Genomic DNA, 24,799 nt, shown 5'->3' with positions numbered 1-24,799 from the left:
GTAATTCCCTTTAACTCTTATAATGTTGCTCCTATTTTTCTGGTATTAATAAATCTGTATCAGCTTTTGTTTAGTTATATTTGTTAGATATATCCTATTTCATACTTTCAACATTTAAATCAATTTTTATGGGTGTATCTTATAAAGAGCCTATAGCTGGATTTTGTTTGATCTTTAGTTGGAACATTTAGTCTATTTACATTAATCTAGTTTACTATATTATTATATGTTATGTTTTGTATTTTTTCTACTTTTTTTTTACTTCTTTCTTGTCTTCTTTTGGACTATTTTCTCTAATATATTGCTCTCTTAGTTTACAGATTATATATCTTTTCTACTTTTTAGTGGTATCCTAGATATTTTATTGTACATACATAGATAACGCAAGTTAAACAATATATTTGCCTACCTGGCAGATAATTCAAGCTTAAGACGTTATACCCAACTTCAACATTTTTTTAATGATATTTTTATTTATTTTTTTTAATTTTTCAACATCTTTATTGGAGTATAATTGCTTTAAAATGGTATGTTAGTTTCTGCTGTATAACAAAGTGAATCAGCTATACATATACAGATATCCGCATATCTCCTCCCTCTTGAATCTCCCTCCCACCTGCCTTATCCCACCCCTCTAGGTGGACACAAAACACTGAGCTGACCTCCCTGTGCTATGTGGCTGCTTCCCACGAGCTATCTGTTTTACATTTGGTAGTGTATATATGTCCATGCCACTCTCTCACTTCGTCCCTGCTTACCCTTCCCCCTTCCCGTGTCCACAAGTCCATTCTCTACATGTATCTTTATTCCTGTCCTGCCCCAGGGTTCTTCAAAACCTTTTTTTTTTTTTGGATTCCATATATATGTGTTAGAATATGGGATTTGTTTTTCTCTTTCTGACTTACTTCAATCTGTCCATCCACCTCTCTACAAATAACTCAATTTCATTTCTTTTTATGGCTGAGTAATATTCCATTGTATATATGTGCCACACGTTCTTTATCCATTCATCTGTCGATGGACACTTAGGTTGCTTCCATGTCCTGGCTATTGTAAATAAAGCTGTAATGAACATTGTGGTACATGACTGTTTTTGAATTATGGTTTTCTCAGGGTATATGCCCAGTAGTGAGATTGCTGGGTCATATAGTAGTTCTCTTTTTAGTTTTTTAAGGAACCTCCATACTGTTCTCCATAGTGACTGTAACAATTTACATTCCCACCAACAGTGCAAGAGGGTTTCATTTTCTACACACCCTATCCAGCATTTGTTGTTTCTAGATTTTTTGTTGATGGCCATTCTGACTGGTATGAAGTGATACCTCGTTGTAGTTTTGATTTGCATTTCTCTAATGATTAGTGATGCTGAACATCCTTTCATGTGTTTGTTGGCAATCTGTATATCTTCTTTGGAGAAATGTCTATTATGTACCCTGCCCATTTTTGGATTGGGTTGTTTGTTTTTTTCATACTGAGCTGCATGAGCCGCTTGTATATTTTGGAGGTTAATCTTTTGTCAGTTGCGTCGTTTGCAGATGTTTTCTCCCATTCTAATGGTTGTCTTTTCGTCTTGTTTATGTTTTCCTTTGCTGTACAAATGCTTTTAAGTCTCATTTGGTCCCATTTATTTATTTTTGTTTATATTTCCATTTCACTAGGAGATGGGTCAAAAAGGACCTTGCTGTGATTTATGTCATAGAGTGTTCTGCTTATCTTTTGCTCTAAGAGTTTTATAGTGTCTGGCTTTACATGTGGGTCTGTAATCCACTTTGAATTTATTTTTGTGTATGGTGTTATGGAGTGTTCTAATTTCATTCTTTTACATATAGCTGTCCAGTTTTCCCAGCAGCACTTATTGAAGAGGCTGTCTTTTCTCCATTGTATATTCTTGCCTCCCTTAACAAAAATAAGGTGACCGTATGTGTGTGGGTTTATCTCTGGACTTTCTATCCTGTTCCATTGATCTATATTTCTGTTTTTGTGCCAGTACCATACTGTCTTGATTACTGTAGCTTTGTAATATAGTCTGAAGTCAGGGCGTCTGATACCTCCAGCTCCATTTTTCTTTCTCAAGATTGCTTTGGCTCTTCAGGGTCTCTTGTGTTTCCATACAAATTGTGAAATTTTTTGTTCTAGTTCTGTGAAAAATGCCATTGGTAGTTTGATAGGGATTGCATTGAATCTATAGATTGCTTTGGGGAGTCTAGTCATTTTCACAATGTTGATTCTTCCAATCCAAGAACATGGTATTTCTCTCCATCTGTTCGTATCATCTTTAATTTCTTTCATCAGTGTCTTACACTTTCCGCATACTGGTCTTATGTCTCCTTAGGTATGTTTATTCCTAGGTATTTCATTCTTTTTGTTGCAGTGGTAAATGGGAGTGTTTTCTTGATTTCACTTTCAGATTTTTCATCATTAGTGTATAGGAATGCAAGAGATTTCTGTGCATTAATTTTGTATCCTGCTACTTAACCAAATTCATTGATTAGCTTTACTAGTTTTCCAGTAGCATCTATCGGATTCTCTGTATATAGTATCATGTCATCTGCAAACAGTGAGAGTTTTGCTTCTTCTTTTCTGATTTGGATTCCTTTTATTTCTTTTTCTTCTCTGATTGCTGTGGCTAGAACTTCCAAAACTATGTTGAATAATAATGGTGAGAATGGGTAACTTTATCCTTTCCTGATCTTAGTGGAAGTGGTTTCAGCTTTTCACCATTGAGAACGATGTGTGCTGTGGGTTTGTTATATATGGCCTTTATTATGTTGAGGTAAGTTCCCTCTATGCGTATATTTGGAGGGTTTTTATCATAAATAGGTGTTGAATTTTGTCGAAAGCTTTTTCTGCTTCTATTGAGATGATTATATGGTTTTTATTCTTCAATTTGTTAATATGGTGTATTACATCGATTGATTTGTGTATACTAAAGAATCATTGCATTCCTGGGATAAACCCCACTTGATCATGGTGTATGATCCTTTTAAGGTGCTGCTGGATTCTGTTTGCTTGTATTTTGTTGAGGATTTTTGCATCTACATTCACCAGTGATATTGGCCTGTAGTTTTCTTTTTTTTGTGACATCTTTGTCTGGGTTTGGTATCAGGGTAATGGTGACCTCATAGAATGAGTTTGGGAGTGTTCCTGAATCTGCTGTATCTTGGAAGAGTTTGAGAAGGTTAGGTGTTAGCTGTTCTCTAAATGTTTGATAGAATTTGCCTGTGAATCCATCTGGTCCTGGGCTTTTGTTTGTTGGAAGATTTTTAATCACAGTTTCAATTTCAGTGCTTGTGATTGGTCTGTTCATATTTTCTGTTTCTTCCTGGTTCAGTCTCAGAAACATGTGCTTTTCTAAGAATTTGTCATTTCTTCCAGGTTGTCCAGTTTATTGGCTTATAGTTGCTTGTAGTAATCTCTCATGACCCTTTGTATTTCTGCAGTGTCAGTTGTTACTTCTCCTTTTTCATTTCTAATTCTATTGATTTGAGTCTTCTCCCTTTTTTTTGATGAGGCTGGCTAATTGTTTTTCAATTTTGTTTATACTCTCAAAGAACCAGCTTTTAGTTTTATTGATCTTTGGTATGTTTCCTTCATTTCTTTTTCATTTATTTCTGACCTGATCCTTATGATTTCTTTCCTTCTGCTAACTTTGGTTTTTTTTTTGTTTTTCTTTCTCTAGTTACTTTAGGTGTAAGATTAGGTTGTTTATTTGAGGTGTCTCTTGTTTCTTGAGGTAGGATTGTATTGCTATAAACTTCCCTCTTAGAACTGCTTTTAATCCATTCCATATGTTTCAGGTCATTGTGTTCTCATTGTCATTTGTTTCGAGGTATTTTTTGATTTTCTCTTTGATTTCTTCAGTGATCTCTTGTTTATTAAGTAGTGCATTGTTTAGCCTCCATGTGTTTGTAGTTTTTACACATTTTTCCTGTATTTGATATCTAGTCTCACAGCTTTCTGGTCGGAAATGATATTTGATACCATTTCAATTTTCTTAAATTTACCAAGGCTTGATTTGTGACCCATGATATGATCTGTCCTGGAGAATGTTACATGAGCACTTGAGAAGAAAGGGTACTCAGTTGTTTTTGGATAAAATGTCCTGTAAATATCAATTAAGGCCATCTTGTTTAATGTGTCATTTAAAACTTGTGTTTCCTTATTTATTTTCATTTTGGATGATCTGTCCGTTGGGGAAAGTGGGGAGTTAAAGTCCCCTACTATGGTGTGTTACTGTCCATTTCCCCTTTTATGACTGTGAGCATTTGCCTTATGTATTGAGGTGCTCCTCTATTGGGTGCATAAATAGTTACAATTTTTATTTCTTCTTCTTCTTTGATTGATCCCTTGATTATTATGTAATGTGCTTTGTATCTTGTAATAGTCTTTATTTTAAAGTCTGTTTTGTCTGATGTGAGAACTGCTACTCCAGCTTTCTTTTGATTTCCATTTGCATGGAATATCTTTTTCCATCCCTGCACTTTCAGTCTGTATATGTCCCTAGGTCTGAAGTGAGTCTCTTGTAGACAGCATATATATAGGTGTTTATGTATCGATTCAGCCAGTCTATCTTTTGGTTGCAGCATTTAATCCATTCATATTTAAGGTAGTTATTGATATGTATGTTCCTATTACCATGTTCCTAATTGTTTTGGGTTTGTTATTGTAGGTCTTTTCCTTGTCTTGTGTTTCCTGCCTAGAGAAGTTCCTTTATCATTTGTTGTAAAGATGGTTTGGTGGTGCTGAATTCTCTTGGCTTTCACTTGTCTGTAAAGGTTTTCATTTCTCCATCGAATCTGAATGAGATCCTTGCTGGGTACAACAATCTTGGTTGTAGGTTTTTCCCTTTCATCATTTTAAATATGTCCTGCCACTCCCTTCTGGCTTGCAGAGTTTCTGCTGAAAGATCAGCTGTTAACCTTATGGGGATTCCCTTGTATGTTATTTGTTGCTTTTCCCTTGCTGCTTTTAATATTTTTTCTTTGTATTTAACTTTTGATAGTTTGATTAGTATATGTCTTGGCATGTTTCTCCTTGGATTTATCCTGTATGGGACTCTCTGCGCTTCCTGGACTTGATTCTGTCCTTTCCATGTTAGGGTAGTTTTCAACTATAATCTCTTCAAATATTTTCTCAGTCCCTTTTTTTTTCTCTACTTCTTCTGGGACCCCTATATTTGGAATGTTGGTGCGTTTAATGTTGTCCCAGAGGTCTCTGTGACTGTTCTCCATTGTTTTCATTCTTTTCTCTTTATTCTGTTCTGTGGTAGTTATTTCCACTATTTTATCATCCAGGTCACTTGTCTGTTCTTCTGCCTCATTTATTCCTCTATTGAGTCCTTCTAGGGAATTTTTAATTTCATTTATTGTGTTGTTCATCATTGTTTGTTTGCTCTTTATTTCTTCTAGGTCCTCATGAAACGTTTCTTGTATATTCTCCATTCTATTTCCAAGATTTTGGATCATCTTTACTATCATTACTCTGAATTCTTTTTCAGGTAGACTGCCTATTTCCTCTTCATTTGTTTGGTCTGGTGGGTTCTTGCGTTCCTCCTTCATTTGCTGTGTGTTTCTCTGTCTTCTCATTTTGCTTAACTTACTGTGTTTGGCGTCTCTTTTTCGCAGGCTGCAGGTTCGTAGTTCCTGTTGTTTTTGGTGTCTGCCTCCAGTGGGTAAGGTTGGTTCAGTGTGTTGTGTAGGCTTCTTGGTGGAGGGGATTGGTGCCTGTGTTCTAGTGGTTGGGCCTGGACCTTGTGTTTCTGGTGGGCAGTGCTGCATCTGTTTGTGTGTTTTGGGGTATCTGTGAACTTATTATCATTTTAGCCAGCCTCTGTGCTAATGGGTGGGGTTGTGTTCCTGTCTTGGTAGTTGTTTGGCATACGGCATCCAGCACTGTAGCTTGCTGGTCATTGAGTGGAGCTGGGTCTTAGCGTTGAGATGGAGATCTCTGGGACAGCTTTCGCCATTTGATATCATGTTGAGCTGGGAGGTCTCTTGTGGACCAGTGTCCTTCACTTGGGTCTCCCAACTCAGAGGCTCAGGCCTGACACCCAGCTGGAGCACCAAGACCCTCTCTGCCACACGGCTCAGAAGAAAAGGGGGAAAAATAAAAGAAAGAAAGAAAGAAAATATAAAATAAAATAAATAAAGTTATTAAAATTAAAAATATATTATTAAAAATAAAGAAGTAATTTAAAAAAGAAAGAAAGAAGAGAGAGCAACCAAACAGAAAAATCCACCAACGATAACAAACACTAAAGTCTATACTAAGAAAAAAAATAAATAACTGACAGAAAGAACAGTAGGACAATTGGTAAAAGCAAAGCAATACAGACAAAATCACAGAAGGGAGCATACACATACACCCTCACAGTAAGAGAAAAAGGAAAAAATTATATATGTGTATTAAAAAAAGGAAGAGGTAACCAAATCAATAAACAAGTCTACCAAGGATAATAAGCTCTAGATACTAAACTAAGATAAACATAAAACCAGAAAGAAATTAGATGCAGAAAGCAAATCCTAAGTCTACAGTTGCTCCCAAAGTCCACTGCCTCAATTTTGGGGTGATTTGTTGTTTATTCAAGTATTCCACAGATGCAGGGTACATTAAGTTGATTGTGGAGATTTAATCCAATGCTTCTGAGGCCGCTGGGAGGAATTTCCCTTCCTTTTCTTTGTTCGCACAGCTCCTGGGGTTCAGCTTTGGATTTGGCCCCGCCTCTGCGTGTAGGTTGCCTGAGTGCGTCTTTTCCTGTCCCAGACAGGATAAGGAGCATCTGACTAGGGGGCTCTGGCTCACTCAGGCCAGGGGGAGCGAGGGGTGCGGATGCGGGGCAAGCCTGCGGCAGCAGAGGCTGACATGACATTGCACCAGCCTGAGGCGTGCCGTGCGTTCTCCTGTGGAAGTTGTCCGTTGATCACGGGACCCTGGCAGTGGCGGGCTTCACAGACTCCCACGAGGGGAGGTGCGGATAGTGACCTGTGCTTGCACACAGGCTTCTTGGTGGCTGCAGCAGGAGCCTTAACATTTCATGCCCATCTCTGGTGCCCGTGCTGACTGGTGCCCATCTCTCGAGCTCATTTAGGTGGTGCTCTGAATCCCCTCTCCTCACACACCCTGAAGCAATGTTCTCTTGCCTCTTAGGCAGTTCCAGACTTTTCCCCAGACTCCCTCCTGGCTAGCTGTGCCACACTAGCCCTCTTCAGGCTGTGTTCACACAGCCAACCCCAGTCCTCTCCCTGGGATCTGACTTCGGAAGCCCGAGCCTCAGCTCCCAGCCCTCACCCACCCTGGCAGGTGAGCAGACAAGCCTCTCGGGCTGGTGAGTGCTGGTCAGCACCAATTCTCAGTGTGCAAATTAGTCTACTTTGCCCTCCACACCCCTGTTGCTGAGCTCTCCTCCATGCCTCCAAAGCTTCCCCCCTCTGCCACCCGCAGTCTCTGCCCGCAAAGGGGCTTCCTAGTATGTGGAAACCTTTCCTCCTTCACAGCTCCCTCCCAGAGGTGCAGGTGCCGCCCCTATTCTTTTGTCTCTGTTTTCTCTTTTTTCTTTTGCCCTACCCAGGTATTTGGGGAGTTTCTTGCCTTTTCGAAGTCTGAGGTCTTCTGCCCTTGTTCAGTTGGTGTTCTGCAGGAGTTGTTCCACATGTAGGTATACTTTTGATGTATTTGTGGGGAGGAAGGTGATCTCCATGTCTTACTCCTCTGCCATCTTGAAGGTCCCCCAACTTTAACTTTATATTCAGTTATTGTTGTATATTTCAGTCTTCTTTGTCGTCATTGTTTACAGTCATTGTTTGTTTGGATTTGCCCCACATTTATCACTTTCATTGTCTTTTATTCCTTCCTGCATATCAAGCATTTTCATTTGGTTTAACATCCCTTCTGCCTGGAGTCCAAAAATATTCCTTTAGTGGTAAACTCTTTGAGTTTTTATTTATCTGAGTATGGCTTTAATTTATTTGTTTTAAAATGTATACTTTTTTATACTAATATTATTAATAGGTATAGTGAGATATAATTCCACTCTTTTCTGGTTTCTGTTGTTACCAGTTAAGGAGTTAATTTTTGTTCCTTCTTTTTTACTGCTTTTAAAATTATTTTGCCTTGGTTTGCTGCAGTTTTACTCTAATGGGATTCAGTGTGGATTTGTTTTCTTTCTGTCTTTAATTCATTCATTTTTTAAATCTTGCTTAAGAATTAATGGGGTTTTTGAATTTTGGTTGCTGTTGTACATCAGTACAGACAAGGTCTCAGTTATTTAAGTATTAACTCTGCTTTACTATTCTTCTAGAACACTGATTAGATATTATATTAGACCGTTTTTCTCTATTCATCATTTGTTTTAAGTTATTTCTAATACTTCCCATTTCTTTTTTTCTGTGTGATGCATCCTGAATAAATTCTACGGATCCGTCTTCCAGTTCATTCATTTTCTTTTCAGTTAAAGTTTTTCTAGCTTTAAAGTTTTATATTTTTTTCATTTTTAAAACTTTTCTTAAATTATTTTCCAAATCTGCTTATTGTTTAAGGTTTTCTATTATCTCTAGAAACATTTAACATAATTGTTTTATGTTCTGTGTATGATTATTTAGTTATCTGAGACCTTTGTGGATTTGATTCTTCTTTACATTTGTCCATGGAAATAATCAATAAACAATCTGTAATAGGAATAGAAAAGAGTTTTATTTGCGCCAGACTGAGGACTGTAGCCTAGAGGGCAGTCTCTCAGATAACTGATCAACTGCTCCAGAGAAGCATGGTTTTCAGCACAGTTTTATATCTTGTCAGAACAGAGAACATCAAACAAGTCAGGAATACATTCCTTCAAAGTTTCAAAAGAAGCAGATCAGTACATACACAGTGAGTCTGTGGCCCTGGCACCTGGGAAGAGAGTCTTATCATCAAAGGAGTACTAGCATTGGCATCCCAGGAAGGGAGACATTTAATCTTTATTTTTAATATGGACATTATTTTTGGTCATTGTACTCTTTTCTTTAATAATTACAGCGGATGTACAGTGTATGTTTGATAGGCCACAAGCAGGCTGTTTTAGCTAGTGTAAAATTCAAGTCAAAACATGTGTAAGCCAGAATAACTTCCCTCATATCTTAATATGTAAAAATTTCTGTCATCACATTGTATATGATAACTTGATAGTTATCTTCTTAACTTTTATAGTATTTTGATTTTTCAGAAACCATGAGCTGCTAATTATTCTGGTAATTTTTCCTATAGGAATTATTTGTTTCCAGGAATGAAAATGGATTCTACCATCCAATTTAGATTGTAGGATTAGGTTTGGGTCAAGGTAAGGATCATGCTCCTTTCCAATACTTTGAGATACCACTAGTATTATCTTCTTGAAATTTATTGGAATTTCAAGGTAGTACATACAAACTAACATTAAAGTTCTGATTGTGACAATTTTTTTTTTTTTTTTTTTTTTTTTTGCGGTACGTGGGCCTCTCACTGCTGTGGGCTCTCCTGCTGTGGAGCACAGGCTCCGGACGCGCAGGCTCAGCAGCCATGGCTCACAGGCCCAGCCACTCCACGGCATGTGGGATCTTCCCAGACCGGGGCACGAACCTGCATCCCCTGCATCGGCAGGCGGACTCTCACCCACTGCGCCACCAGGGAAGCCCTGTGACAATTATTTTTTGACAAGAGATTCCTACACATAAACTCCCCATTCCAGTTATTACCAAATTTTAATATAGGCCATTTTCCTGTAGTCCTTGGGGCACAGGTGATTGGTGGAAGGTAGTTTATTTCTATTTCACCCTTCTACTGAAGGTGTAGTCATTTGGGGTTTCAGGTTTTTTGGAGATATCCTTTTTACCTCTTCACCTTGAGCAGATATTAGACATTATCCCTGGTTTCCCAAGCCTATGTATATGAATACAAAAGTTCAGGTTCACCAGCACAAATGAACTTCAGTGGCTTGTTTGCCACTCTCTCACCCTAGTGTGGAGAAATAAAAATCTTTCTGGATATCTCAGTATTGTCATAAAAAGCCCCAGCCTATGTGACTCTTCACACACTATGAGAATTAGCTTTGTAACCATTTGTCTAGTTAATTGCTCTGATCAAAAAGGATAATAAAACTTCTATTATCTCCCTGAGAGGACCATAGATTATAGCTGCAAGTTCCTTTTAAGCCCCAGGGCACTGGAAAGACTAGAGCATTGTCTTCCTAGGTATTTCCATGACAGAAGAATAAAGCCCAAACTTGGAAACATCTCTAGATCATGGGCTCCTGGAGAGATTTTATTTACATACTACAGGGTTGGTTAGAATTCAAGCCCATTACATTTCCTAGAGCATCCTCTTTGGAGGGGAAGACAACAGCTGCCTTCTTCCTCTTTTTTTTTTTTTTTTAACATCTTTATTGGAGTATAATTGCTTCACAATGGTGTGTTAGTTTCTGCTTTATAACAAAGAGAATCAGCTATACATATACTCATATCCACATATCCCCTCCCTCTTGCCTCTCCCTCCCCACCTCCCTATCCCACCCCTCTTGGTGGTCACAAATCACCAAACTGATCTCCCTGTGCTATTCGGCTGCTTCCCACTAGCTATCTATTTTACGTTTGGTAGTGTATATATGTCCATGCCACTCTCTCACTTTGTCCCAGCTTACCCTTCCCCCCACCCTAATCACTTCTCCCATCCCTTGCATACCTTGCCCAGGGAGTATCTGGCTACTTACATAGGATAATTGATCTGGCTGTCATCTGGTCATCTCAAAGGTAAAACCTGGAGCAAAGGAGTAGGAGCAACACATTATTTACTGTGAGGTAATAAATAATCTGTCTCTAATCCAGAATACTTCATGTTAACATTCAGGATGAAATTAATAAAGATGCAGACTGAAAATCCAACACTCAGTTGTTTCAATAATTATTTCTTACTTTCTTCTCAGATCATAGGTATTTGGGTATATTTAAGAAGTTGCTTTAATATTTTATTCAACATATTCAGTTGTTTTCAGCAGTATCTAGCTCTGCTAAAAACAGAAGCTGAAATTCTCTGTTTCTTATTTTGAAAAATTGTAAGTTACACATCTCTCTTAAGTGATTATGCTTTGTAGACTTTCTTATTCTGTTAAGTAATATTATGCAGTGTTGGAATTAAAAAAAAAATTCTCACTGAATATGTGCATTGACTGTTGAAATGCTGACTGTTCCTTTTAGTCTTAAAGTTATGAACCAATTTGCTCACTATACTAGAACAGTTGAGTACTTCTCAAACTTTAGAACAACACATGTGCGCACACACACACACAAAAGCATTTTGTGCTTTCTTATTGTCTTTCTAAGAGTTAGCTGAACACACAAGAATGCCAAAAAAGCATTCCATTGTCATGAAAAAATGTACCTCATTTGTTAGGATGGCATGAAAGAAAAGATAAACTATTCATTGTGGGTCCATTTTGAACAAAATGTCTTCCTATTGTTTCCTCTAAACAGGTATAAATTTTCAAATTCTATGACATTTCTTATCATTCTTCGTAATTCACTCTTCTCTCTCCCTTTCTTTATATTGCTGAAACTGTTAAAATATAACAAAATAACTTCATATGGAAATTTATGGTGTGCCGGGCACATAGTCAGTAATACTCTAAAATGTTATTCATTTTCCACTTAAATATCATCATCTGTGTTAGGTCTTTTAAATTGAGATTATTAAATTGAGATTATTCTACTAAGTTACCTCTTTTCTTGATAGCTTCACAGAGCAGCAGAATCATTCCTCTAGCCAAGTTATGGAGCAGATAGCCTATTAAAGTTCTTTCCTAGAAATATATATGGTTTTGTTAATATCCCATTTTTATATTAATCCCTAGTTTTCTTTAAAAAAAAATGCCATTTTGTTTTACATATCCAAGATGTATATAAATAATGGCTTTCTGTCAGAGACCCAAAAGATACAGACAGATCTAAAGGTCCTCTTAACAGTGATGACTGCCAATGCTGTACCTCTTTCCCTAGGGATAACTACTGGGTTTGGTGTTTATTAATATCACAGTATTATAAATAAAAGCTATGAAATTCTCAAGGCATGTAAAATTAGTAATTTCTGTTTTAAACAAAAGCTCCATTCTATTAGCACTCACTAGCTTCCTCTCGATTTTTCTTTTAGAAAGATGTAGTAGCTTACAATATCAGCTTCAGTGCATCAACTCAAAATAACCACCCCCCCTTCTCTCTTTCAGCCTTGACTTTACTTGCTATACTAGTCACCAGCAATTTTGCCTTTTATTTCAGTTCTTCAACACGTTTTTTTTTTTAAAGATTTAATTTTATTTATTTTTGGCTGCGTCGGGTCTTCGTTTCTGCGTGCGGGCTTTCTCTAGTTGTGGCAAGCGGGGGCTACTCTTCATTGCGGTGAGCGGGCTTCTCCTTGTGGTGGCTTCTCTTGTTGCAGAACATGGGCTCTAGGTGCATGGGCTTCAGTAGTTGCAGCATGTGGGCTCAGTAGTTGTGGCACATGGGCTTAATTGCTCCGCAGTATGTGGGATCTTCCCCGACCAGGGATTGAACCTGTGTCCCCCGCATTGGCAGGTGGATTCTTATCCACTAAGCCATGGGGGAAGTCCCTTCAACACTTTTTTTTTTTTTTTTAGAATTTAGTATTATATTTATTTATTTATTTATTTTTAACATCTCCATTGGAGCACAATTGCTCTACAGTGGCATGTCAACCGCTGCCCTACAACAAAGTGAATCAGCTATACATACACATACATCTCCACATCTCCTCCCTCTTGCGTCTCCCTCCCTCCCACCCTATCCCACCCCTCTAGGTGGTCACAAAGCACTGAGCTGATCTCCCTGTACTATGAGGCTGCTTCCCACTAGATATTTTACATTTGGTAGTATATATAAGTCCATGCCACTCTCTCACTTCGTCCCAGCTTACCCTTCCCCCTCCCCATGTCCTCAAGTCCATTCTCTATGTCTACATCTTTATTCCTGTCCTGCCCCTAGGTTCTTCAGAACGATGTTTTGTTGGTTTCTCTTTTAGATTCCATATATATGTGTTAGCATACGGTATTTGTTTTTCCCTTTTTGACTTACTTCACGCTGTATGACAGTCTCTAGTCCATCTACCTCACTACAAATAACTCAATTTCGTTTCTTTTTATGGCTGAGTAATATTCCATTGTGTATATGTGCCACATCTTGTTTATCCATCTGTCGATGGACACTTAGGTTGCTTCCATGTCCTGGCTATTGTAAACAGAGCTGCAACGAACATTCCTTCAAAACTTTTTTTTTTTTTTTTTTTTTGCGGTACGCGGGCCTCTCACTGTTGTGGACTCTCCCGTTGCGGAGCACAGGCTCCAAATGTGCAGACTCAGCGGCCATGGCTCATGGGCCCAGCTGCTCCGCGGCATGTGGGATCTTCCCAGACCGGGGCACGAACCCGTGTCCCCTGCATCGGCAGGCGGACTCTCAACCACTGCGCCACCAGGGAAGCCCCTTTCAACACTTTAGATTTGAACAATGTATTGGGTAATTAGCACACACTTTCCTGGTTGAGCTCTGCTTGCTCAATTAAGTAATATTCCTTTCACTGTAACTGAACTAAATGAAATGAACATTAAAACATGACTGCTTTGGTTTCCTTTGATCTTGATAACTTCCTTTGATCTTGAATAACTTGATATGAAAAGAAATAGTTGTTACCTGGTTTAGAAATCTAAGCTCTGTTTGTTCACTAATAACTAGAATTGATAAAGCAACCAGCTCTCCTAGGAAATGGGCTGCCAGAGAAATTCTATAGTTCTTTCAACTCTTTGAAGTCACCACACTCATACTTCTATTTTCTTACCCTTTTTCTTCCTTTCTCTTCTATCTCCTTTCCACAAGCTTATCAGAAATCCACTTCTGAAGAGATATAATTTAATGCAGATATGTCAAACTTTTGACTTCTCTGATTATGAATGTTTAAGACAGGAGTCTGTTGAACTTGAATTAATCAGTTAACAATCTTTGGATTGCAACTGATGGAAAACCCAGTTCAAACTGGCTAAGGCCAAAAAAGGAGAATTTATGGTGCCTATAACTGAAAAAAATGTTAAATTGGTTTCAGTCACAGCTTGTTACAAGGAACTTGAAAGGATGTCATCAGGACCCAGTATATATATATATGTATACTTATTGTAATATATATGGTACATATATTCTGAAAGATCTGATGCACTGAAACCGATATGATAATGATATATGTGGGTGTATGTGTGTATGCTCCATTTTTCATACAGCCTCTCTCTTTATTGTCACAAAATGACTACACCTGTTCTCTACCTTATGATCTCTTAAGGTCAGGTCTAGTGGAAAGAAACAGGTATCTCTTTATCAGAAGACCCAGACAAGATTCTTTTTGCATTTTTTTATCTCTGTTTGGTAATCTGCCCATCTATGGACAGGACATGGAATGTCCTGACTATGGTTAGGACAGTGGAATGCTTTGATTAGTTAAGCTCTAAGTCACATACTATTGATAGCTTCTGGAATTGAGTTGAATCAACTTCACCAGAACCATATGGGCTTAGACTTCGGAAAGTTTGTTTCTTCCCAGAGAGATATTAGAAAATTATTAGCTAAAGAGGAATTGAAGGGTTACTGGAGGGCAAAAGTAAAATTTCTACCACATGGAAGTGAAGATATTACCCCCTTTTCTATAACTCATAGAGCCACCACACCTTTGTTTCTAATATTTCTGATTTCCTTTTTTGCTTTTTAAAATGACTATTGAGTCTTTTAATAGTTTTCTTATCATAGAAAACATATCTTGGACAAAGACATGATCGTATGACATGGAAAAAAAATATGTCTGTCCAGTTGTTGATTACTGTTTTATAAGTCATGGGTAAATATACACATAGAAACTATAATTCACATGTTACTAATTTCATTGAATTGCAGATCTGGAAAGGACTCTGATGTTATCTAGACCAATACCTGAATCTTCACAATGTTTTGAATAAGTGGTAGTGTACTTGAGAGGTTTGCAAACTACAGCTCATGGGCCAAATCTGACCTGCCGCCAATTTCTATAAATACAGTTTTATTGAAAGCCAGCCATGCCTGTTTGTTTATATATTTTCTGTGGCTATTTTACACTACAACAGCCAGAGTTGAGTTGTTACGACAAAGACCTTATGGCCCACAAAGTCTGACATATTTACTATCTGAACCTTTACAGAAAAACTTGCTAATCTCTAGCCTAGTCATTGCTTAAGTTTCCTTTAGTGACAAAAATTCTTTCTGAGAGAGAACCATTTTCAAAAAGCTCAAAATAATAATTATTATTTTAAAAAACCCAAAGAACAGAAAGAGTAGTACTTCCATGTGTCATCCATTTTACTTATGTCTAAAGTCGTTATCTCACTTAGGAAACTATTCTAGTTAAAACACAAAATTCTGGATTAATACCTAAATTGCACCAAAATTAGACTAGCTTTTTTCTTGCCCCAAAGATATTTCTTGCTTAACAGTTAAGTTTTAAAATATCCACAATCTTTTCTTCCCCAGCAGCTCCATAATTATATAATGATTTTCTGTGAATACACTTAGCTTTTTAATGACAAAATAAACTTTAAAATGTCAAAGATACCCTTCAAAAGTGCATGATTCCATATATATGTGTTAGCATACGGTATTTGTTTTTCTCTTTCTGACTGACTTCACTTGTATGACAGACTCTAGGTCCATCCACCTCACTACAAATATCTCAATTTCGTTTCTTTGTATGGCTGAGTAATATTCCATTGTATATATGTGCCACATCTTCTTTATCCATTCATCCAATGATGGACACTTAGGTTGTTTCCAACTCCTGGCTATTGTAAATAGAGCTGCAATGAACATTTTGGTACATGACTCTTCTTGAATTATGTTTTTTTTCAGGGTAGACAGGAATAAAGACACAGACCTACTAGAGAATGGACTTGAGGATATAGAGAGGGGGAAGGGTAAGCTGTGACAAAGTGAGAGAGTGGCATGGACATATATACACTACCAAATGTAAAATAGATAGCTAGTGGGAAGCAGCTGCATAGCACAGGAGATCAGCTAGGTGGTTTGTGATCACCTAGAGGGGTGGGATAGGGAGGGTGGGAGGGAGGGAGACACAAGAGGGAAGAGATATGGGAACATATGTATATGTATAACTGATTCACTTTGTTATAAAGCAGAAACTAACATACCATTGTAAAGCAATTATACTCCAATAAAGATGTTAAAAAAAAAGGTACATGATTCAATCAATTGTATTTGTGAAAAAAGAAAAAGCTTTTCTTATAACCAATTAATTAAAGATATGACTGTCATCCCTTGATAGTTTCACTAAAAAGCGTACTATAATGATGAGTTATAATTTACTCATGGTAATTTTAGCTATTTGAATTGTAAATAATACTTAATTTAAGTTTTTTTTGTTTTAAGTTTATGTAATACTCTAACATGTTACTACTGCTATAAATCTTCTCTATACTTCATCCTTTTAGAATGTATAAGGTATCTACATTTATTTTTGTGTTAGAGTTATTTTACATTAATTTTTTATCAAAATTTTGTGAGGGCCTATAGGAAATGGATTACATTATAATATATATTACAATATACTTTGATGTCTTCTGCTATATTTTTCTCAGTCATTAATTTATCAAAGCTTATATCACAGTGTGTCTTACTATTCATTTTTTTCACAATTTTTTTCATCTTTCATTAATCAAACACTTTTTGAGACCCTACTATATGCTGTTTTCTCCTCTGTCCTTCTGTTCTTATTGCTGAACTTACATCATTTTACTTGATAGTTTCTAGACGAGCACTATGCAATAGAAATATAATGTGAAACACAAATGGGAGCCGTATTTGTAATTTAAAATTTTCTAGCAGCCACATTTAAATAAGTATGAAGAAACAAGTGAAATTAATTTTAATAATACATTTTATTTAACCTGATACATTCAAAATATTAGCATTTCAACATGTAATCAATATAAAAAATTATTAATGTGGTATTTTGCATCCTTTTTTCATATTAAGTCTTTGAAATTCATCTGGTAGTTTGCACTAACTGCACATCTCTAGACCATAGTTCTTACTTGAACTCTATTTGAATTTTAAGTAATTTTGATAGTTACTCTCCTAAATCAGCCTTTTTAACAGTTCGGTAAGTTTGCTGTTTTCTTACATTATAGAGAAGTGGAATCTTGCTTGAATGACCTAAGTTTGGGTGTTCTTCTTCTATAAAGTAATAGTGCAAACAGTGCAAATTTGTCTCATCAGTTTAATAGGATGGATAAAAATCCATAAACTAAATTATTATTTGCTAATCTTTCTCAGTCTTAGTATAAGATTGATAATGATTTAAGTACCGCATATTATTCACTTCCAGGAATGGTTTTTAATATAAGGAGTTATGGAAAGTCTATAACCTAAATTTTATGTCAGTTTTATTATTTAATTGATTGAGGTTGGAGATGTTTTAAGTGTCATTTATTGCATGCTCTGGTTCAGATAGTTAATTTCAATCTAGGGGGTAATAATTCTAATTAATTTTCATAATATTATACTCTTTTTCTCTTCTAGATTTAGTTTTGAGTTCACCACCATTTATTTATTTAAGTGGGTATATTTATGTACATTTTTATGTCTATCAAAAATGATTTCAGCAGCTTTAATATTTTAAATATAGCAATAATAGAAATAAAATGCCTAAATTTGAACTCATAGCCTAAATCTATCCTCAGGAATGATCTCATGCCAATAAAATTTATTTCATGATTATTTATTTAGTGGCAATAGCCATGCTAGATCACCATTTTATGATATTAAATTATCATGCCAGATTACATGAAAAAGAGACAGTGCTCTCATGGAAGATATGAATGTGACAACCATTAGAACAAAGAGAGGGGATCCTTAACTAGGATTGTAAGCAGAATATATAGAGAAAATTAAGATAATGGAGAGCAGGTAAGAGTACAGGGCTTCCCAGATTTATCTCTTGACAGTTCTTTGACACTTTTAGAATACTATTGAAGGTGATTTTTTTTCCCTCCTAACCACATAAGCTGTTTAGAAACATCTGGGATTCCTTGAGTTTTTCTTAACAATTTGAGAAGCCCTAGAATTTCTATGTATCAGAGCCTCTGTTAAAATATAGACGTAGAAATAAATACTAAGATATAATATTCACTGGTACAAGATCTTTGGTGTGATTTTTCAAATATACATACAGGTAATTTTCAAATTGAATTAAATGTCCATTCACATATTTTTCATAGCCATGATTCCTTCTGCTCTCCTTACAGCGGTAGAGTGGTAATTTAGCTCTGCTGCTCTCTTTGCATGGGCTTACAGTGTGCCATTCTTACCATTTTCCACCTGTATTGACTGCTCCTTCTCAGCATGGTTCCCTTTTCTCAGTTCCTACCCCCACACCACTTCAGTGTTGGTGAACTGCAGAATTCCCTTCCTATGTATTTACAGATTTAATAAATTTGGCCAGTCATAAAAGAGAGTATTTCAAAACAAGATAGACCAGCAAAAGGTTTTAATAACTTTTGAATGTTTTAATGTATCAGTGATTTGTGTTACTTTTCAGTAAATATGACATGATGTATTATCTTTTTAGAATTCAAACCTGATTCATCAGAAAGTGTTGCCTCCTAATGATCGACAAGGATCTCCAATATTATCATTCATCATTCTTGAACAATTTAATGCCATTCGCTTAGTACAAAGTGTTCATCAGTCTCTTGCCGCTCTCAGCAAAGTCATCAGAGGAGCCACCTTACTGAGTTCAGAAGTACAGAAATTGGCAAGTGCTTTATTAAACCAAAAGGTGAGCCAATACTATATATATATATGTGGGGTTTTTTAATTAATGTGAATGGCTTTTCCATCAGGTATACATTTGTCAGGAGTCTTACAGTTTACTGTAAACCATAACTATAACAGAAAACCCAAGTTAGAGTAGCTTAAGCCATATAGGAATTAATTGGCTGTAGTAACTGAAGGATCCAAGGGTAGCTAGCATTAAATCAGCTTAGCAGGAGCTTAAAATTGTCATTAGGATCTCAGCTGGTGTTATTTATCTACCTCTCTAGTCATATTGTGTGTGTGTGTCTGTGTGTCTGTGTGTGTATGTGTACATCCTCCATATTAATTTCACTTTTGGGCGGGTCCTCTACACGTGGTGGTAACCCAGCAGTCTGAGTCTTATATCCTCTGAGTTCTAAGTCCAACAGAAAGAACACCTGTTTCTTGGCAACTCAAGCAAAAAATCTTGGGATTAGCTTTGATTCATACAGAATGGCTTGTGTTTTATGCCTAGTCCCATACTAGTTCTGTGGGCAGGGTATGCAAAGCTCTCATTGGCTAGGGCTTTAGCCAAATGCCTAACCCGGAGCTGGGAATAGATTCAGCTCCATCTGTAACACATTTACTACAAGTAAGGGAAGGATGGTTACCGAGTAGAAAAATCATAAGCAGAGGAAAAGGAAATCAACACATCTCTTGCTGAGTAATTGGACCATTGTAAATAACATTAAAATCCATGTTATTTCAGATCCATTGGATAGAAACAAAAAATATGGAGCATCTTATATAGATTCACTTTAGCTATTTGGAAAAAAAATCTTTGTAGAACTTGGCATCTGGAAAAGATTTCACTAGAGCTCTATAGGAATTTAGAAAGAAAAGTGTTTTTGTTTTTGTTTTTGTTTCTCCCTGCTGTTTACCCTCAATATAGAGAAATCTCTAGTAGTCAACCTAATAGTCTTCTCTGTTTGAAGATAAAAGGTAGGCTTCCTAGAACTTCCTATATCTTACTCCCTAACATAAAAAAGATTTCTCTTTTAATTCAGGCTACTATAACAAATTAACATAGAATGGATGGCTTCAACAACAAGTATTTATTTCTCACAATTCTGGAGGCTAGGAAGTCTAAAATCAAGTTGCTATTAGATCTGGTGTATGGTGAGACCTGCTTCCTGTTTTGCTGATGGCTGTCTTCTTGCTGTGTCCTCACATAGTAGAGAGGAATGAGAGAAAAAGCAAACTCTCTCCTGTCTCTTCTTATGAGGGCACTAATTCCATCATGAAACCTCCACCCTTATGACCTAATTAATTCCCCAAAGCCTCATCTCCAAATATCATCACATCAGGGTTTAGGGTTTCAACATATGAATTTTGGGGGGACAGAAACTTTCAGTCCGTTGTAATATTCTTTTTCACATATACAAAAAGATCTATTCCATCAAGCTTAGTTCCTTTTTCCTTTACCCTGGAAAAGAATCTCAGCTTTGCATTGTTTCTCTGTATATAGATTTTTATCTCTATTTATCAACTGTGATTATCAGAATACTGTAGTATTGTACTATAAACTATAACTAATTTGTTTATAATTTGAAGTAGATATATTATCAGTCATGAAAGCTTCATGACACAGTGAAGGAACCAGTGGGAAAGGGTTCTAAGAAGTTTAAAATTACATTAATTAACTCATTTAATCACCACATTAACACTACAAGAGGGTGCTGTGTTATTGCATTTTACTGTGAGAAACCTAAGGCAGAGGGACATTGTATAACCTAACCAGAGTCACACAATGAATAGTTTACAAAGTCAGGATTTGAATCTAGGCAGGTCTGATTGTCATCATAAATGTAAATGTTTTAAATTTATTTGTGAAAAGATAAATACTCATGAGAGTGTATTTCTTTAAAATCCAACTACATGCTGTATAAGGTCAAAATGTATGGTATAGACCAATTATAGTTGCATTCAGTGTAAGAGGAGAATAATGATGATGTAAGAACATGACTTGTGTAGAAGAGAACAGTAAGTCCAGTGGGACTGGTGTACAAAGAACTGTAGTAAAATTAAGATTACATCAGATTTTGAAGTCTTTAAAGCCAAAGAGAAGAGCTTGGATTAAATGCTATAGGCAATAAGAATATTTTCATGTAGATATAATGTAATAAAATAGCTAGGAATGTGGCTTCCAGAATAGGTCTGTCTCTTTCATTCTATTCTACCACTTAGTAGCTGTGTGACCTTGGGTGGGTCACTTAAACCTCTCAATACATTACCTTTCCCATTTGTCAAATGAGAGTAATAAAGGGACCTACATCATGGGATTGTTATGAAAGTTAAATTATATCATGAGTAAAGTGCTTGACACATAGGAAGTACCCTCTAAATGTTAGTTGTTTTTGTCACTGTTACTTTAAGAGAATGTCATTGTGTGAAAAACAGCTTTTGGAGCATTCATCTGATAAAATTGTGGAAAATGAGTTTATAGAAGTAGGGATACCATGTACGTTACTATTTATTCATCTCAGTTAGAGGTCGTTAAGGCATAGAACAGGGTAGTTCAAGAGGGTTCTATGTAATATTAATGAAAAATATGGAAGGTAATGGCAAACATGGTTTCTTGTTTTGCTTCTACTGTTAACCATCTGGGTAATCTTTGGCATAAACACTTGAAAAAAATGAATAACTTAAATTATTTTTTATGATTGTAATATAATGTGGCTTACAATATTAACAGATAACAAAGAACTAAATGGGTTTTATTATATGAAACATTTTCCTTGAATAAGACCAAAGAATGGTATTTTAGAAAAGGGTCATAGAGCTTTAATTCTTTATAACATTTCTTCCTTTTCCCTTGGCCCATTAAGATCTTCTAAGTATTTCTTATTTGGTATAGCAACAGGACCTGATGACTTATTTCTTAAAAATATGTTTATGTAAGATGTATGCAATCTCATTGTTAATTTATTAAATTAAGTATTCTACATTACACTTTGATTTAAGAAATATAGCCTCTGAAATATCACTGTTTTTGAAATATTTGTATAATTTGCATGAAAGTGAATTTGTTAAAATTCTTTCAAAGGATAAAAAATGTGTTTTACAAAGCATATTTAAATTCTATCACAGATAGTGGCTTTGGAAATATTTCAGGGTGTTTGGTGAAACTCAAATGAGACTCAGCTGACTTTCACTAGGATAAGATCAGTAAAATAATTTTGACATTTACTTTCTAATTAGCTTTACCAAAAATTTGAATCTAGTACTATCGCATTTATTTCACGATAAAAGTTTAATGTTTTATTACATTTGAATGTGACAAATTTTGAATTATGTGATATGATTTAATGTAATTTAGGAAATAGTTCAGTACTTGACATTTTCTTTACTGTATCTGAAATGATTGGACTAAGAATTTTCCTAAAGAGAATTATGACTTTTATTTCCTTGACAGTTTTCTGGTGATCTACTGAAACTTTTTTTGTAAAAAGTTACAATACTTATAATTTGTTTGTTAAGGACAATGATATTGTAGAATATTGTTATTTTTCTTTTACATATTAGAACAAAGGCTTTAAATCATGATTTAAAAGATATGCAAAAATTGAAAAGATAGAACACTAAATTACCTCATCTTTCTTACTAAACAATCACTAAGGGTATTACCACTTTGTAGAAATTAATAGATTTCGTTGCTTTTTTAAAAAGCTAATGTAAGTATTTCCTGTATATTTCAGTTTATCCTAATGTACTGGGTAGTAACACTAAATGGCTTTTTAATTTTTTAAATCAGGGAGTCACTCAACAATACAGCACAATTGCTAATGGATCCTGACTCTTTAAAATAAGTTTCCAAACAACTGGTGTTTAACCTTTTTCAGATCACTGACAGTTTTTAAAATTGAAGGAAAAAGATGCACTGTCTTAATATATATATATACACACACATAAAGCTTTATTATGTAACTTCAGGATATCTAAGAGTTAAGATCTCCTCTGCTAGACAGGTTTTTCCTTTCACTCCTTTCTCTGCCATGGTCTTCTTTATAGCAGTGTCTCTCAAAGCATGGTCTCAAGACCAAAAGCATCAGTATCACCTGAGAACTTGGTAAATTTATGAATTCTCAGGCCCCACCTCAGACTGTTGGATCGTAAACTCTAAGTGTGCTGCCCTGCAATCTGTTTTTTATCCATCCCTTGAGGTGGGTCTGATGCATGCTAAGGTTTGAGAAACGCTGTTCTGTAGTCAGAAGTCTCATAAAAATGTCAGTAGCACCTGCTTCCTCATCTTGTGCCATCCCCACTCCACTTCGTAACCACCTGTGCCACCTCCGTCATTGATTTCCCAGTCTTTGGGAGAAAAGGAAAGATGAAATGGTTCTTATAAAATGGTTGGAGACCCCATGTTTTCTTAAAGGCCCCCCTTTTAAAATTTACCTACCTTTATACAAATAAGTTCTTAGAAAAGTCATACCCAAACTATTTTACCAAATGATAATTATTAATGTTGAATAATTAGCATTTTTCAATTAGAATAAAGTAGTAGCTTATGTTTTATATAACATTTTACCAGTTATGGTGCACTTGTGTAGCCCTCATCTAATTTTCTACTCTCATCACCTTCCTTTTACTTAGATTAGAAAACTGAAGCTGAAAGGAGTTGGTATTCTGGTAAAGTGTCAAAGCCCGTACTGCAGTCCTGACGTTGTGTTTCCTAGATCAGTATTCTTTGCACTTCATCTCTCATTGCATATTTTGTTAATTTGATCATGAAGCTAGATGGTAGTCTTTGTAACAAGAGGCAGATATCAGCCTTATGAAGACTGAACTCCACATACTCATCTCCACAGGCCTACTAAATACTAGGATGGAATTGCCCCACCCCCTCATCTCTAGCTTTACTTACAATTAAAAATTTGATTATGTATACTTATAAATGGAAATCAGTTTCTATTGATCTATGTAAGAACAAAGGGGCCCGCAAAAACCCAGAGTCTCTAGTATCTTGGAATTCTGCTTCAGTATTCCTCACTTATAACCATCATTTGCCATGATAAGAGAATATATTTAGATGAAGTTAGATGAAATGTACAAATTCCTTGAAAGATAGAAACTACCAAAGCTCATTCAAGAAGAAATAGGTAACCCATAGCCTATATCTATTAAGGAAGTTGAATTTGTTATTAAAAACCTTCCCGCAAAGAGAGCTCCTAGAATCCACTGGTGAAATCTAACAAATATTTAAGGAAGAAATAATACCAAATCTGTAAACTATTTCAGAAAATAGAAGAGGCAGGAATACTTCCCTGCTTTTTCTGTGAGACCAGCATTGCCTGGTAATAAAACCTAGCAAATACATCATAATAAAAGAAATCTACAGACTAATTTCCTTCATGAATATAGACACTAAAATTCTTACCAATATTTTAACAAATTGAATCAAAAAAAGTATAAAAATGGATAGCCAAGTGTGGTTTATCTTAAGAATACAAGTTTGAGTTAATAAAAAAAATTGATGTTATTTACCATTTTAATAACTAATTTTAAAAATCGTGATTATCTTTATAGAGACAGAAAAAGCATTTGACAAAATTCAGCATCCGGTCATGACAAAACCTTTCACTAAATTGGAATTTGAGGTGAACCTTCTTAACCAGATAAAGGTCACCTATGAAAAACCTATAGCTAACATAAGAGTAAAAGACTGAATGTTTTCCCCCTAAGATTGTTAATAAAACATTGAGGTCTCACCAGTTCTTTTCAGCATTATACTGATGGTCCTCGCTAGCACAACAAGTTAAGAAAAAGAAATAAAAGCCATACAAACTGGAAAGGAAGAAGGAAACCTATCTTTTTTTTTGTAGAGGATATAATGAACTATTCACAAGATCTTAAGAAATATAAAAGCTCTAAGGCTAGTAAGAGAGTTTAAGTTTAGCAAGCTTTTG

General features: G+C 35.8%; 1 protein-coding gene across 1 annotated transcript in view; it reads left to right on the top strand.

Annotated features, from left to right (window-relative positions):
* Window positions 1–24,799, top strand: part of DYNC2H1 (dynein cytoplasmic 2 heavy chain 1) — a 366,248-nt gene that overhangs the window by 290,534 nt on the left and 50,915 nt on the right. The window contains exon 84 of the mRNA XM_060018033.1: window positions 18,664–18,873. Within this exon, the coding sequence (XP_059874016.1) occupies window positions 18,664–18,873 (210 nt within the window). The remainder of the gene's footprint in view (window positions 1–18,663; window positions 18,874–24,799) is intronic.

Source organism: Delphinus delphis, chromosome 8, assembly GCF_949987515.2.
Source record: "Delphinus delphis chromosome 8, mDelDel1.2, whole genome shotgun sequence".
Classification (NCBI taxonomy): Eukaryota; Metazoa; Chordata; class Mammalia; order Artiodactyla; family Delphinidae; genus Delphinus; species Delphinus delphis.
This window is presented reverse-complemented; position numbering and strand designations above follow the sequence as displayed.